Genomic DNA, 16,335 nt, shown 5'->3' with positions numbered 1-16,335 from the left:
CACGGCCAGTGGGGAGGCCCTACCGCTGAGAACAGATGTGGTCATCCCATTGCAGCAAGAAACTCTTTTACAAACACCAATCTGGTAAGCAAAAAGCATTTTTCTAATTCTCCACCAATCCTTGAAAAGGAAAAAGACTTTCTAGCTCCAACGTTTTTTTTAAGTCATATGTTATTACAGAATATTTGTACATTCTTACCACTGGAGACAGGGGTAACCAGAGGTGGATTTCTTTACCCCTTTAATAGCACTTCTGCCATTAGAACGAGAATAGGTCTCACACTCAGCTGTCCCACCCTCTGAAGATCCTGTTTTCAGTGTGCATGTGGGATAAGCGATGAAGAAACGGTCGGCTAAAGTGGAGACTGTCTCGTGTGGACTAGAACTCAGCCTTTCAGCATCGTAGATGTCCTATCCATAAAGCAATCATATGCATCAGCTTTTTCATTAGAGTTACTCATAGAAAAATCTACAAGTAGCCCAAACTTTTAACACCAGGAGAGAATCTGGCAGATGAAAACGAAATAACAGAGGCCGTTCCAAGGGCTGTGCCTGTGCATGTGTGGATCCAAGCAGGATCCAAGCCAACATATTCTTATGCAGAAATCGTTTTTTAATGTCAAGTGTTATATATCATATAAGTCAGCCGCTTAAAAGCCTCAAGCGGCTTCTCATTGCAATCGAAACAATCTAAACCGCCTGCCTGTGCGACTGCCCAGCCTCATTTCACTCTCTCCCCATTGCTCTCTGTCCTCAAGCCATGCTGGTATTTTCTCCATTCCTCAGTGAGCCAAGTTCATCACAGTCCAGAGCCTCTGAGTGTGCTGTTTCTTCTCCTTGGAGTGCCATCGCTCCAGTCCTATATGGGGGAGGGGGTGTCCTGCATAAATCCAGGGGCTGCCTAAATGTCACTTGCTCAGCAAAGCTCCCTGCGACCTTTCTGGCCACAGCAGCACCCAAAGACACTCCCTGTCACACAGTCAGTTTACTGTCTTCACACACTGAGCACTATCTGAACTCACCCCGCTCATTTATCTGCCTAGCATCTTTCTCTTCTCCCCAGAAGACCAGCTCCTTGAAGGCAGAAACATATCGCCCTCACTCATGGCTGTGTCCCTAGAACCTAGAGCATGGTCTAGCAAAGGGTGTGCACTTAATAAATATGTGCAGAATGAATGAGCAACTATTAAGACTTTCAGAGACAGTAAATTTCAAAAAATATGTGCATTTTACGACCTGCTAAAAGATAAAAAATAGGAAATGGGAAGAAAAAAAAAGACAAAGTAGAATGGTGGTTGCAAGGGGGTGGGAATGGAGGGGACTGGGGATTTAGTGTTTAATGAGTATAGTTTCAGTTTTGCAAGATGGAAAGAGTTCTGGCAATTGCTTACACAACTATGTGAATGTATATAACACTACTGAGCTGTTAAGATAGTAAACTTTTTGATATGTGTATTTTACCATGATTTTTTAAATGGCAAAAAGGCATCCATACATTAGTCTTTGATGTCATTTAAAATAGGTGAAAACTCACACTAAAATCAAAGGCTGCAGGATGATCTAAGACCAGACTTGGGTTCAAGACACCAGAATTTGCCCTAAGAAAAGTGAAAGGTACTTCTTACCTGTCCTGGTGACCGATGCCTGCCCAGAGTCCTGAAGTTGCATTCAGACCTTAAATACTGAGCAGCTGTCCCATAAATACAGGGGAACCACTTTGTTTAAATTTTATTACACAGGTAATACATGTCTTCTAGATTAATTAGAAAAGCTTAAAAAGCACTAGGGGGGAAAATGAGATCTGCCTGCCTAGGCAATCAGGACAGTGTTCCTTCCACTGCTCCCACCCCTCACTCTGCCCCCCACCCTGACACAGCCCCCCACATGCCACCGAAGCTCGGCAGTATCTTCTTAGGCCTCTGAGGACTGACATTTCAAACACATACAAAAGGAGACAGACAGAGCAGTCCAATGAATGCCAAGTTCACAAAGCTGGGCAACATTTTTGAATAACAAAAACCAAGAGAAAAGTTTTCCAATCATTTAGGCAGAAAAATTAGATTTGTCTGAAAGGGGGAAAGAAATCAAGCGAGCCTTGAATGTTGCTACAACACTAAGTGCCAGAAGGCGAACAGATGAAGGGGAACGCACACAAACTGGGGGCGGGTGAGGGGCTTGGGGAGGGTGCGCTTCCTCTGCTAGGAAACAGTCCACGTTTCCTGAGCTCTTGCTAGGAGCCAGGGACTGCTGTACACAACTTACCAATTTACGTCTGTTAAAACTCGTCTAGTTCTAATGACGGCCCATGTGGTAGGTCCTACTATTATGCCCAATTGGCAGATAAAGAAACTGAGGCACACAGAGCCAGTTAAGTGGTAGAATTAAGATTAAAACCCAGGCAGCCTGGCTCCGGAGCCCAGACTCTTACACTCTACGCTGTATGTCTTTTCAGCAGCACCGAAGTGACTCAAAAATATTCAACATTCTGGTGGGTAGGAAACTCTTCGAGGACATGTCCACTAAATAACGAAAAGAAGCAGAATTTCAAACTCAAGACTGGAGAAGCCATATATAAAAGGACTAGCGCTGAGTGATGAACCCATTTAAACACAGAGCTGAGCAGGGCCGGGATTAGGCTGAAGTAAAAAAGACACTCCCATCGGATGTAAAATTTAAAGAGTTCAGCAAGACACTCAGTAGTAATCCAGATAAATGATATTTTCACACAATATCTTTTAAATCAAAATTAATGCCCCTCCCCAAATCTTACAGGACTTATATCTCAACTTGCCTCTTCCTAATCCTTACCGTCAACAAATCCTATCTTTATGTAAAATTTTTATATTCTTTTTCCCTCCCTCCCTCCCTCTCTCTCTCAAGAAAGAATTTTAAAAAGGCCAGACGCCCAAGTAGCCCAGGCTTTTCCAGTTCTGATGTAGTCCTGCCTGCCTTTCTGCACAGAATCAGAGGCTTGCATCTCGACTTGGGAAAAGAGATGCCCGCTTGCCCTGCGTTCCTCAGTCATTTGCATCCATCAAGCTGCTGAAGTAGATTTCGCAGTCACCAGGAACAGAAGAGAGCTGCAAAGCATACGCCTTGACCAAAAAGCCAAGTCACTTTATTAATTTTAATTAAAAACCTCTCCACAAACAGAAGTTCGATGAAGCATTTCAGCTCACTGCATCTTAGAGACAACATCAGAGACAGGTGTAGGAGCCCAAAACACATAGGTGGGAGGCAGATGACTACAGGAAGTATTTTTGGATTTCAGTCCAGGGGCTCAGTGTGTTTGAAATGAAATGAGCATTAGGAAGCAACATCTGCAGACAAAGGCTCCAAAGACAACATACTCCCCAGGAGGTACAATGAGATGCTACAGGAGATGAAATACTACAAGACCACAAATTAATTTTTGATTTGGAAAAGGGACAGAAGAAAAAAAACAGAAAGCAAAAAGACCTGAGGCAAGAACGATGTGTTTGGCTACTCGGTATTCAGGAGGTGATCTGTGCCTCCCTGCCCGATGAACGTGTAAAGGAAACCCTGGCAGAGTTGTGCTTTAATGAGATTTTTTATTTCCATCAACCCAGCCCGGCACGCCTTAGATATAACCATTATGTTTTTATCAGTGGGAGTCAGGCTGCTGTAGCTCCTACCAACCTCAAGAGCCCTGACAGTCTAAACAAATGTATTTTGTGAGGACACTCCCAGGGTTACTGTATTCTCTTATTCCACTAGTTTGAAAGTCTGGAATTCGGTTTTAACTGCAGGCAACTATGATGTTTTGGATGCAGGGAGTAATTCAATTTTCCCCCCCAATGTGTGGCACAGATTTTTAGATTTTATTTATTTATTTTACTTTATTGGTTTTTTTTAGAGAGGGGAAAGGAAGGAGGGAGGGAGAGAGAAAGGGAGGGAGGGAGGGAGGGAGGGAGGGGGGAGGGGGAGAGGGAGAGAGAGAAACGTCCATCAGTTGCTTCCCACACGTGCCCTGATGGGGGATCAAACCCACAACCTGAGCATGTGCCCTTGACCAGGAATCAGACCCACCACCTTTTGGTGTATGGGACAACGCTCCAACCAACTGAGCCGCACGGGCCAGGGCAATGTGGCACAAATTTAAGACACATGCAGAATGTTTTAAACCTTAAGGGGCTGTGTTATATAGAACTGAATTAAAAGGGTTAAGAAGACAAACAAAATAACCACTGTGATACTTCATGCTCCCCGTATATTCCAATCTCCATCCAAGTTCCTTGACAGAAACGGCTAAAAGGAAGGGAGCGAGACAAATGGAACAGGGCAGGCAGACAAGAGTAACACCACCGGTGGCATAATTTCAGGGACACTGCTGGGTCTCTCTTTCTCCAGGATAGCTTCCATTTCAACCTGTCACCACATCTGAAATTCCACTTTGAGCTTTGTCCCTCCAGGCCCTAAAAATACCAGACAACCAATGAAAATCACAGGGGGGGGTAGAAATTTGCTAGAAACCATCCCCAAAGAACGATGTAAGGAATTGATTTTAGGAAGAAAACAGTTTAAGTTTACGTTTACCAGTGAAAGACTCTTGGAAGGAGACTCCTAGGTTGCAGAGGCTAGAAGTTACGATATAGTATGAGAGAGACCGTAGAAACCTGGAGAAGCCGCCAGTCTCAGTGTGAATTTGTGCCCGAGCCAGAGTGGGGTCGGTCACTCAGGCTCCCTCCGGATCAGGAAATGTCAAGGAGCCTCATGGGAGCTTCAGCAGCAGTTTCATGTTTCAACAGGAAAGGAAGACAGAAGAGCAGGTCTGGGTCGTTCGTGCTGGGCCTGAACGCACACATCTGCACCTAGGCTGGATCCAGCACCAGAAACTGGTATTTCTTTTGTTACGAAGGACATTAATAGAGTAATCGGCAAAATTCAGTAAAGTCTAGGGAATAGGATTGGATTCATGTGAATTTAATGATTTTGACCAATGTGCTGCCATTATGTAGAAGAGTGTCCTTTCTTATGGACTGAAGTGTATACGTGTAAAGGTATAACATGTCTGCAATCTACTCGTAAGTGGTTACAAAATCAAAATAGGCTTAGAGAGAGAGAGAGAAAATGATGAAGGAAACATCATAAAACGTTCTCATTTGGAGAATCTGGATGGATATATGAGAATTTTTCATACTGTTCTTGCAACTTTTCTAGAAGTCTGAAATTATTTCTTTCAAAGTAACAAAATAAATATATAACTGCCCTGAGAAAATTATGATGTGAGCAAGACAGTGTCCCTGGCCCCAGTGAGGGGACCCAGAGCCCACCGGTGGCACAAAGAATCCAGGTGGCACAGTGGGAAGAGCCCGTCTCTTGCCTCTTAGCTGGGTGACCTTGGACAGGTATTTTAACTTGCTCTGAGCCTCTGCATCTCATCCAAATGATCGGCATGATAAGATCTACTTTGTGAAGATTTCAGAAAATGTGTAGCAAAGGTCAAATGCTGGTAGAATCGAACCTCAGTAGATGACAGTGGGTATTACAGAAAGAAACCCAAATGACCTAGACACAGTCCACTCTGGAAAACCAAGACCTCTTTTAATCTTAGTAAAATGGACAGCAGGAGGGACTTGAGAAAAGTATGAACTATGGACTCTACCATCACAGCACAACTTTTCACCTCTCAAGCTACCTCGTTTCCTCCCTAATGAAGTTAATCCTGGGCAACAAAGCTCAATGAGCCTTCTGTTAGTCTCTTAATTCTAACACTTTATAAATTAAACACGACGTGGCCAACCTCAAGCTAGTTTCACCTTCATCGCTGAATTTAACCTTCACTGATATATTTATGTCTGTTTATTGATTAAACTCTCCTCTCCAAAAGAACAGAGGCATCTTAAGGGAGGGTATTATTATCTCTGCTTCTAGATTAAGAAGTAGAAATGCTTCTGGTACGTATTCCAGAGACACTGTCACACACGTCCCTGAGGGGCCATGCAGGAGGATGCTCAGTGCAGCGAGGCGAGAAGAGCAGAGAGCAGGAGGCCATGTGCGTGTGGCTGCGCACTGGAGAGGGAGCCGGGGGAAAGGTGGTGGACACACACCACAGGCATCCTTAGAAACAGTGGACCCCGGATGCTGCTGAGCGATGGATGTTAAAAACACAGCACTGAGCGCCAAGTCACACACAGAACGAGACTCAGAATGTCACGCCAGCCAGTCTAAAAGGAGTTCTTGTAAACATGTTAGTTAGATGTTTCATAGGATGTTATACTTCTAATCGGTAAAAGAAAAGTATATCCCGTACCGGGTGGGGAAGGAGGGAGGGATAAATGGAGAAACACTTGGATAAAAAGAGAGAGGGATGGGTGGGTGGTGGGTGAGAGGCACGGGAGGAAGGCGACGGCATGCGCACACGCGCACACGCACCCTGGACAGTACCCATCTGCAAGCACAGAGCTGCGCACTGGGAGGTCTCACCTGCGGCCGCCGGCCTGTGGCTGGGCTGGCCCGCCTGGTGCACGCTCTGCTGTAACAGGTTGAGGCACTCCCCGAGGCAGCTGAGGGTCGCGGCAGAGGTAGCTTTCAGGAGCAGTAGATCCTGGTCCAAGGCAGTGAGGGGGCCAGAACCCGGCAGAGACTCGATGGCGTGCACGAGGTTCTTCTGCTGTCCTTCCACCTGGCTCATCATCTGCAAAATGGGAAGGCAGCCAGGAGGTGAGCGTCAAGAGTTCTCCTCTCAGCAGGCTTGGGAGCCAGCGCTCAAACCATAGGGACCGGAGGAAAGTCAAAGGGCAGTGGAGAGAGAAACCATCATCACCCAGACAACAGGTGACATCAGGGTCAGCTCAGGCGAGGTCCAGTACGTGAGTGCTTTGAGGATGCAGGCCTGGGTGAAATCTGTCTATCCAGGGACACATCTTCAGTTCTGATCACTAGAGAATTTCTGAACTTTGCAGCTGGAAGGGACCATTACAGCCATCTGGGTACATCATTTTACAACTCTTCTAAAAGTACGTCAATAACAGGTACATTACAGGTAGAAGTCCCTGTGACCATCCTTAAGGTTCTTTCACTGTGGAAAGTTATCCGAGAGAGCTGACGCACCGTGGCCTTGCCTAAAGCAAGGTTAATACCTTGCATTCCCTCCAGCTCCTATTCCTAACTCCTTGTCAGTCTTTCTGAAGTTCAAGAAATGGAAGTGAAGTCTAGGGCTGGTGATTTGTAAGAGCAAGATCAAAGTAAAGCCAGCATTGAACCGTTCCAGCCCCGCAAATGCCAGATAGGATGTGACTTTCTTAACACCACATCAGACGCCAAGAGGAGGGAAAACCCAGGGATTCTAGAACCAGCCCTATTCCATAGCTGAAGCTATAAAAACCCAAATAACCGTATTTTGTGGCCTGCCTTCAATTCCTAAGCTACAGATAAGCAGCAGACTAACTGTATGTTCAAAATACAAATCAAGAGAAAGGAGCTCAAGAACTAGAAAAGGACTTCACTGGTTATCTTGCGAAGTTCATCTCCCTCCTATTTTTATAACTCATCTCACTAAACAAGATGATGTACAGAAAGCGCACATACACAGTCGCTCTGAGGAGTGGAGGAGCTAAAGCAACCTGCCCCGGGTCCAGGGCTGGTCAGCATCAGAGGCAGGGACCAACTCCTGACTCCAGTCCACCGTTCTTTAAGCTTCCCCCACGAAAGCCATCCTTAATCTGAGCAACACCTCCTGCTTTGTCACTGTCATCCCCACAGGATGCTTGTCACCATCATGATGTCACCAGCTGGGGAGAAGCAATAATTCTGTCAGGACCACTGGACTTGGACATAAAACTCATTCCGTGCTCAGTCCTATTTTCTATTTCCTTTGAAAACAAAGACTTGCTGCTTTCTAGCAGTCTGTCATTGTCTGCTTTAAAAAAAAAAAAAAAAAGCTCACTCATTGCAATCCTACTTACCAAAACAGGTACCATTATTTTAAAAAGATTTTTTAAAAAAAACAAACCACACACCAGTGTTGAACGTATTGCACAAACGAGGTTTGCAGCATTCTCACCTTAATGTGCGCACACCCCCGTTGGCCATGCACATGGTTTTTTGCAGATGACAGAGGCTGCTCCTAGCCCTTCTGGCTCCTAAAACAGTACCTGAGGCATAACGGGCTCAGTAAGTATTCACTCCTCCTTCAGGTCTTGGCTTTAAAGTCACCTTCTAAAGAAAGCTTCCTGAACCACAGAATTGAAAAGTGCATCTCCAGCCCACCCCTCGGCACGCCTATCCTCCTTACTGACCTATTTCTCTCCGTAGCACTTACCACCCTCCAACCCAAGTTGCAATTTATTTATTATGTTCACTTGTGCCAGGCTGGAAGCGGGGATTCTATCTGTGCTGTCCACTGATATATCCCAAGTGCAGTAAAGATGTGTTGAATGAACGACTGAATGAAAGAATGCGTGAATGATTCCCAGTCTCACTCTTCTGTCATGCAGATGCAAGAGACCTTTTAAAGGTGCATTTATGACACCTTTAAGTCAACAGAAGTCATTGTGCTTGATTAGCATAAAATGACGAAGACTTAGGAAAGAATATTACCTCCATTATCAGTTTAGGTTTGCCAAGAAATATTGCCAAATGGTTTAGTTTCACTTCAAACAAGATAAAAGGTTTATGTACTCTCTGACAGTCAACTACAGGTCGAGCTGAGCTGCTAACAGCTAGGGAGAAGTGGGTTTCAAACTATTTGTTGGGAGTCAGCAGTTTCTGTAAATTCCTCCCATAAAATCTTGTCCTAGAAAAATGATGTGTTGACAGGGAAGAGAATGATGAGACGTAAAATACATTATGTTCTTGACTATTATGCAAGATGCAGTCATGCTTACGAGAAAAGGTAAGTAAAATTAAGCCATTAACTCTACAGGATACACTTGTTTTTAATCCATGAGAAGAACTAACCACATTCCAATGGTACTGTCTAGGACAAATACTTGTTATTTCACAAGCATAAAATATGATGTTAAATCTTAGGTAGTGAAAACACAAAACTGACTTACGGAATCTTCTAGTCTGCTACAACAGAGGCACGTGCCCAGAGATGGAATCCACATATCTGCTCTCTGAAAAGTACTCAACAGTATTTTATAGAGCCTACAGCCAGTGCCAGAGTCAGGACTGGCCTGCTAATGAGAGCATTTGAACCAGCAGTGGGCTCATTTGACAGTTACAGTGTCTGAGAACTACAGGCACTGAGAGGGAGGGGGCTCAGGAGTGCTAAAGATCCCCCAAGTCAGGACACGGTCCCATGTAACAAGAACCTTCCCGCTCAAAATGCCAAGAGTGCCCCCTTGAGTAACCCTGCGCTAGAGACACGTAAATAACCAGGCACTTGATGAAATTCAACATCTTTCTTGGTAAACTGAGCCCTAAAAATGAAACAAGCCCAGCACAAGGCTTCACACACAGTAGGCTCCTCCTCAAGATTCATTTTCTCCCCTTTTTCCATGTGATGCGAGATAGAACTTTAATCTTGAATGACACAATCGATACCAATCTTCACTTCACTTTAGCTTCATCAGGCTTCAAAAGAAATGGAACGAACCCTAAAAGGAACGCAGGCCGCCCAGCCTCAGAGCTGTACATCAGGGTTATTACTGCGCTAACGTTTCCAAGACAGGGAGGCACCGATGAAGAATCGTCATCCGCCTTTGGAAGAACAAGCTTTAGCTATTTCCATATCTAATTTTCATTAAGGGCACCTATGAAAAGATGAATGTGGCACTGAAAAGCTGTATGCAACAAGAATACCAACAGCCAATGCTTAAAGCAGCTCCCTCTCCCCTTCAAGGTTCCCACAGGCTGATCAGGAGAACAAAGCACAGCCATTGACAAGCAGACTCGCCTACCACTCCTAGGCTTTGAAAACGTCCAGTCACTTTAATTACAGAAGTTTCAAATCCCAGCTCTCCACACTTCTTCCGAGCACATCAACATTAATCATTTGTAGTGCTTAAAAACAAGCAAAAAGATGCCTAAGTTTCATTTCTTTTCTGGCACTTGGTTTCCACCATCAGGGACATCACCATCTTATGAAACAGGGTGTAAATTTCAGAGATCCACCCCCTGGAAATGTCAACCCTGAGGTTGTAAAATCATCTACGTGTAGGTCAAGTTGAACTTCACAGATAAGCAAACTTCACAGGGAGGGGAAAATTCTATGGCCCATTTATCTGGCCATCAAATCATAGGAGTTAATGCTCATAAAATCAGTGGCAGCAGCTTTTATTTTATTAATTTACTTCAGTAAAGCTGAAACTAAGATGCACAGACCGAAACCCAATGTCATCCTGCTCAACAAGCTTGGATCTGGATCGAGAGAACTGAAGGAGACAGAAAGGGAAAGGGGCTTCATGCGCCTTGACTGCTCAAGACTGCAAACCTTGGATCAGGCTTAAGAGGCTACCAAAAAGGCCTAGCCTTTTTTTGAATCCTTAATCAAGGATTTTTCCCCCCATTGCTTTTCAAAAAGAGTGGATGGGGGGAGAGAGAGAGAGAAACATCGATGTAAGAGAGACACATCAACTGGTGTCCTCCCACTTGTGTGCCAACCAGGGCTGAGGACTGAGCCTGCAGCAGAGGCATGTGTGCTTGGCTGGAATAGAACCCAGGACCTTTCAGTCCACACGCCGAAGCTCTAACCCCTGAGTGAAACCAGCTAGGGCCAAAAGGCCCCAGTCTTGATAGGCCAGATGTCAATGAACACCCGCTTAGTCACTCAGCCATTAGGAACCGAAGGATGAGCACCAAGCACCTTCTCCTAAAGTAACCAGGACCGCCTGCCTTGGTTGGCAGAGCCTCCCAGGTCCACAGACCCCTTGGTACCATCAGTAACTCAATCCACCTTGCCTGGAAGTAGAACAAAGAATCTGCTGACGGCTTCAAGGTCACCTTAGTTTGGCATTTCTCCTTAGCCGGGTGCCATTCCAAAGCCCCTTTTAAGTTTCCCCTCTAGGTCAGAGATCACTCCTTGCTAAATTAGGTACTTTTTCACTTGGCCAAAATTCTCATCTAAGCTTGGAACGCCACAGGCCGACAGAAAGACTTGAGTAGAAGGTAAGGGATCAGTAAATAACCACCTTATTCATTCATTACCGACATCTGCGCCCTGACTTTCCACACACGGAGACTCGGACCTGAAGGGGGCGTCGTGAGCAGACGGGGCGCCGCACGTGGATGGAGGGGCACCCTCTCTGCCTCCCAAGCACAACACCGGAGGCCAGGGCTCTGCAGCAGCTCCATCCGCAGGACGCTACCCTGTTCCGTTTTCATTAAAAATATCTTTCATCTCTTTTTTTTTTTTTTTGGTACAAAAGTAATACTGCTCACAGAAAAAAGTAATCAAATAGAAAAAAAAAAAAATTCAACACATACAAAACCAGAGAAAATAAATGTTAAAATCTTGGTGTATATACACTTACATTTCTATGCATATAAATGTACTTTTACTTTTTATGAAAACGGCTGCACATCATGCTTGTCCCCTTTTTTTAGTCCACACACCGTGTCGATAAATTTTAGCCTGCGAGTAAATTTTGACAATACTGTGTAAAATATTGCAGATCACTCCATCACATAAATGTCCCACAATTTATTGCCCAATTCCCGACTGCTGGACATTATGATGACTTCTAACTTTCTTCTCTGTGACAAATTACAATTCCACAAACTTCGCTGGAGCTAAATCTCAGCATAAATTTGTAATGATTTTCTGAAAATAAACTCCTAGAAGAGGAATTGCTTTAACATTAATCTTAAGGCTTTTGATAAATACTGCCAGCTCACCATCAAAAAAATTGCACCAATTTGTAGCCCCTCGGCAGTGTGTGAGCGGTCCTCTTTCTTATCACTCTCTAGGATCATCTTTTTTCTTAACCAATTTCATAGGCAAAACCCCAAAATCAAAACCAGTATTTCATTGTTTTAATTCACTGGGCAAGTCCCCGTATAATGGGGGGTAAAGACGGGTTAAGAAGTTCCCATATCCAGCGTCGAGTAAATTTTCAATTTTTAAAAGGCAGTTTCCATATCTGGTAAAGAAATTGTAAGCAAATAAGACTAAAGAGAGTCCACAGAGAGTGTTTCCTTCAACAGGGTGGAAGCAGCAATGTGGATGACTGGGAGTGGGCACTAGTGTAGGAAATGGGGCAGGTGGTCCCCAGCAACGGAAGGAAAAAAGTCCTGAGGAAAGGGAGGGGAAGGACTATTGGGAGAACCATAAGGATCCAGAGAGGTCTCAAAGAAGCCTAAGTTCTCTCATAAAAGGTCCCAGGGACAAGGGGACAATGGGAAACAGTCCCCACACCCTCACGGAGCCAGAGGGAACGGTTCTACCTGGACCTTGTCCAGCCGCCTAGTTATTCTGGCCCCAGAACCCACCAGAGAAGGGAAGGGAATCTGTCCACCTCTGCCAAGCCCCCCCAAGGCCCCGCCCCTGATTTAACCCAGATTTAAGCTTAAGAGAAACCCCGCAAAGCAGCCCTTCGCCCTCCCACATTTCCCTGTCTCCTCTCACTGTCTTCATTTATCTCTGGTATAAAAGCCATTTACAGTAACAGCCATTTACATGAATAATAGAAGCACAGCCATTTCACATCTGGGGGAAGGGGAGCTCTACAGTTTACAAAAGTGCTCTCACTTTCATAACCTCTCATCTTCCCGCCCCCCCCCCCCCCCCCCCCCCGCCACAGGCAGAGCTGGTTACTGCGATCCTCCTGTTACACCTTGGGGCCCAAATCATGGTCCTTGGACATGGAGGTTAGGATTAAAGCTCAGTGTTCTGGATCCAAATTTCCCTGCCCTTTTCTCAGGAGGCTCACAGAATAACACTGGACTACAGACAATTCAAGATCACAACATGCGCATGCATGCACGTGTGTACACACACACACACACACACACACAGCTGGGTGCTCCCCTAGCATGGCCTTCCACCCGAAAAGAAAGTGGGTGCTTGGGCTCAAGCCACTTTATCCCCTGGGCCAATTCACCCCCAACTGAATGAGAACAGGTCAGACCACAAAGTCTTCCTGGGTGAGATCCCCAGAAAGGAAAACGTGATTCATAAACAAAACCTGAACACTGAAGCGTAAGGATCTGATCTGCACACGGTGTGGAAGTTTCACTCAGAAGACCGCTCATCAGAAACTGTTAGACACACATCATGTAGAAAACAGAGACTAAAATGCTCTTTACTGATCCTTTTCAGGCGTCGTCTGGTTGACCTGCGGTCTCTCGGCGAAGGCTGGCCGGCCGCTGGCATACGGGCTGTTTCTCTTGCGGGACAGAAACTTACAAACCAAGGATCGGCGGAGAGGAAACTAAACCATCTTCCTGAGCCTGCTTCACATCTGTTCACTCGTACTCCACACACACGCCCAGCCCATCGCAAAGGACCTCTACGCCTCTTGGATATTTACCCTCCACTTCGGAAAATTCTTGTCGTTTGTAGGGAAAGAGGGCTGTTTCTAAGAATTCCTGGAGAAATCGCGCCAACGGAATCTATATGTTAACTTCAGCTTGGTAGCATGCACAGTGTGGAACAAAAGTAGCAGGTTTACAGTCGTTTGTATGGAAAAATAATTCATAAGTAATAACACAAGAATAAACTGTGTTTCGCATGCTCACAACTGTAAACCTACTTTTGTCCCACCCTGTATTTGCCTTAAACCAGGCCTTAGCTCTACCTAGTAAGTGCCTGATGATCTCTTTTACAACTTACTGTTTTTAGTTCAAATATCTACTCCGAGTAGCAGACAAGAACATAACAACATAGTTCCCTTTTCCAGCTAAAATTAATTTCACTAGTGCCAATTATTTTCAGGAAAGAAATGCATCTCCAGAGGGCACTTCAAAGAGGAGGGGGAAAATTGGACAAGAGCATCATGACTCCAGGCAAATCCAAGACAGCATCAGAGTCTTGGCAAATGAATCTCTAGAGAGACAAACACATTTATCAGGAATCTGCTTCATTAATCTGAGAGTGAAAATTATGTTAAGGGATAAGCCACCAGTAATTATTATTTATTGTATTCCCACTGGGTAAGTGACACTGCGCTCACGGTTTTACAGACGAGAGAACACAATTCCTGCGCACAAACTGCTTAAAATGCCATCCTCAAGGTGCTCAAATTGAGCCAGGATCATCATAGGGAATACGGTGTGCTCTGCAAAAGAGCTAACCACCCTTCGCAGGTGCCTGCGTCTGCAGCTGCCTTCCGGCGAGGGGAATGAGCTGGCCTGAGTCCGTCCGCACTCCTCCACTCTGCCTCTCGACTTCGGCACGCACTTTTGAAGAAAGTAAGTCTAGGAGTGTGTATAGCCTGGGATCACTATTCATAGAACTATACTAATCAAGTGAACTCCTTATGGGAAGAGCCTATAGCAATGCACTCATCAAAGGACTATCCACAGGAGATGCGGGCCTGGTGTTTACTGGGTGGGTGGATGGCTGTTGTTATATTTAACCCACTTTAAGATTCTGATATGCATGAGCTGTAAGGATGCTCACTATTTACAAATACTTTTAAAATGCACTTAAGAAGATTTGTGTGTCAACTGGAACATCAGTCAACATTCATCTGGAACAATGAGTCCCATAATGAGGTATTTATTTCCCTAAACGTAAGGTTAGTGTGACATGAATGCCAGGGTTACACAGCTTTCTGTCAGAGGGTTCTGAAAGTATACTTTTTTTTTTTTTAAATCCTCATCTGAGGATATGTTTTTTTCTTTTGTTTTGGGGTTGGTTTTTTAGAATTTATTTTAGAGAAAAGGGAAAGAGAGAGGAACATCGATGTGAGAGAAACATCGAACAGTTGTCTACCACACATATCCCGATCAGGGATCGAACCCAAAACCTGGGCATGTACCCTGACCGGGAATCCAACCGAACTGGTGACCTTTCAGTGCATGGGAGGATACTCAACCAGCTGAGTCACACCGGCCAGGGCCAGAAGTATACTAAATTCTTAGAGATGTTTATGATAAACACCCAACCCCGCCAAGCCCAGACCACCCGGCCTATTTTTCTTTTCGCTTGTAGGGCCACATCATCACACAAAAATCGAAAGAGTCCATTTGGTTAGGAATTTAAGAGACAAGGGCTCAATCCACAGTCCTTTCTCAGCCTATACGTTCTCTGATGATTTCCAGCGTCTCGAAAACAACCCACTTAGATGTGTTACCTATTTTCTAACATCAGGTTCAAGGGTCTAACACTTCCACTAACTTCGTGGAAATTAAAATTGCTACCAAGAAGCTCTGGAGTTAGCCAACTCTCATTCAAGAGCCCTCTGGACTTTTCCCTATGCAACTGTGATTAAAACAGTCCTCGTTTTCACGAGAATAAATTCTGCTCTTCCCATGACCATCACCAAACCTGCGAGAGAAAAGGGACATGTCTGGCCCTGGCAATGACCTTGGAAAGGACAAGATCTGAAACGGCATCATGTGCAATTCTCACAAATGGTGCTCGCTTGTCTATCTTGTCCCTGACTTCACATGAATACACTACCTACTTGGGCAACTCTGCACCTCTTGATTTTCACTCAAGTTACATCTTGCCTCCAAATACTTTCCTCTTCACCCCTCACGGTCAAATCCTACTGGGCTTCCAGCCTAGCTTGGGGCAGTGCTCCTCCATGAAGCTCTCCCCGTTTCCCCTCAGAAGTTAACCAGCCCCAATGCCCCAGCTCCTCTGAGCCCTGCCTAGAGCACTCACTTTGCTTCTTTTAAGGTCTTGAGGTCTGGGGGCAGCTCCACACCCATGTTCCCTTAGCACCTGGCTAGCGCAAGGTGGCATTAATTAAGTTTTTAAAGAACCACTAAATGCATCCTTCAGGCTTTGGGTCACTGCTTCAGTCTCAAGGTTTGTTTTTTCCCCGTGAAATGCTCCACTTTAGTTATCTATGTCAGTAGCCTAATTTTGGCTAATCTGGGCATGTACAGAAGGAAAATGCATTTTCTCCTTCCGTTCAGAAAATACTAAGAAATGACTATCTCCCTTTAGACTTATCTGTGTCCTGTTAATTCACCATCTTTAAACAAACCGTTTAGAAAATGTGAAACATTAGCTGTTCTTCCAGATAGCTTGTCATGCTTCCCACTGCAAAATAAACACATGCTGTAATTCTTTCCACAATTACGATACAAATACATATTTCACTCCAGGCATTAAATTGGTTTTATCAGCATGTAAATTCAGTAGCGATAAAAGGTAACACTCGGCATGAGGAAATGCTCACTGGGTCCCTTCAAAGGTTTCTGATTACATGTCCTACCCTCCACCTCACCCTAAAGCATCAAAAAACAAAA

General features: G+C 44.9%; 1 protein-coding gene across 1 annotated transcript in view; it reads right to left on the bottom strand.

The window, feature by feature from the left end:
• The window catches only part of OSBPL10 (oxysterol binding protein like 10), a 183,533-nt gene that overhangs the window by 43,571 nt on the left and 123,627 nt on the right, over positions 1-16,335 (bottom strand). The window contains exon 5 of the mRNA XM_087825099.1: positions 6,448-6,658. Coding sequence (XP_087681225.1) covers positions 6,448-6,658 — 211 coding nt within the window. The remainder of the gene's footprint in view (positions 1-6,447; positions 6,659-16,335) is intronic.

Source organism: Miniopterus natalensis, chromosome 15, assembly GCF_054644295.1.
Source record: "Miniopterus natalensis isolate mMinNat1 chromosome 15, mMinNat1.hap1, whole genome shotgun sequence".
Classification (NCBI taxonomy): Eukaryota; Metazoa; Chordata; class Mammalia; order Chiroptera; family Miniopteridae; genus Miniopterus; species Miniopterus natalensis.
This window is presented reverse-complemented; position numbering and strand designations above follow the sequence as displayed.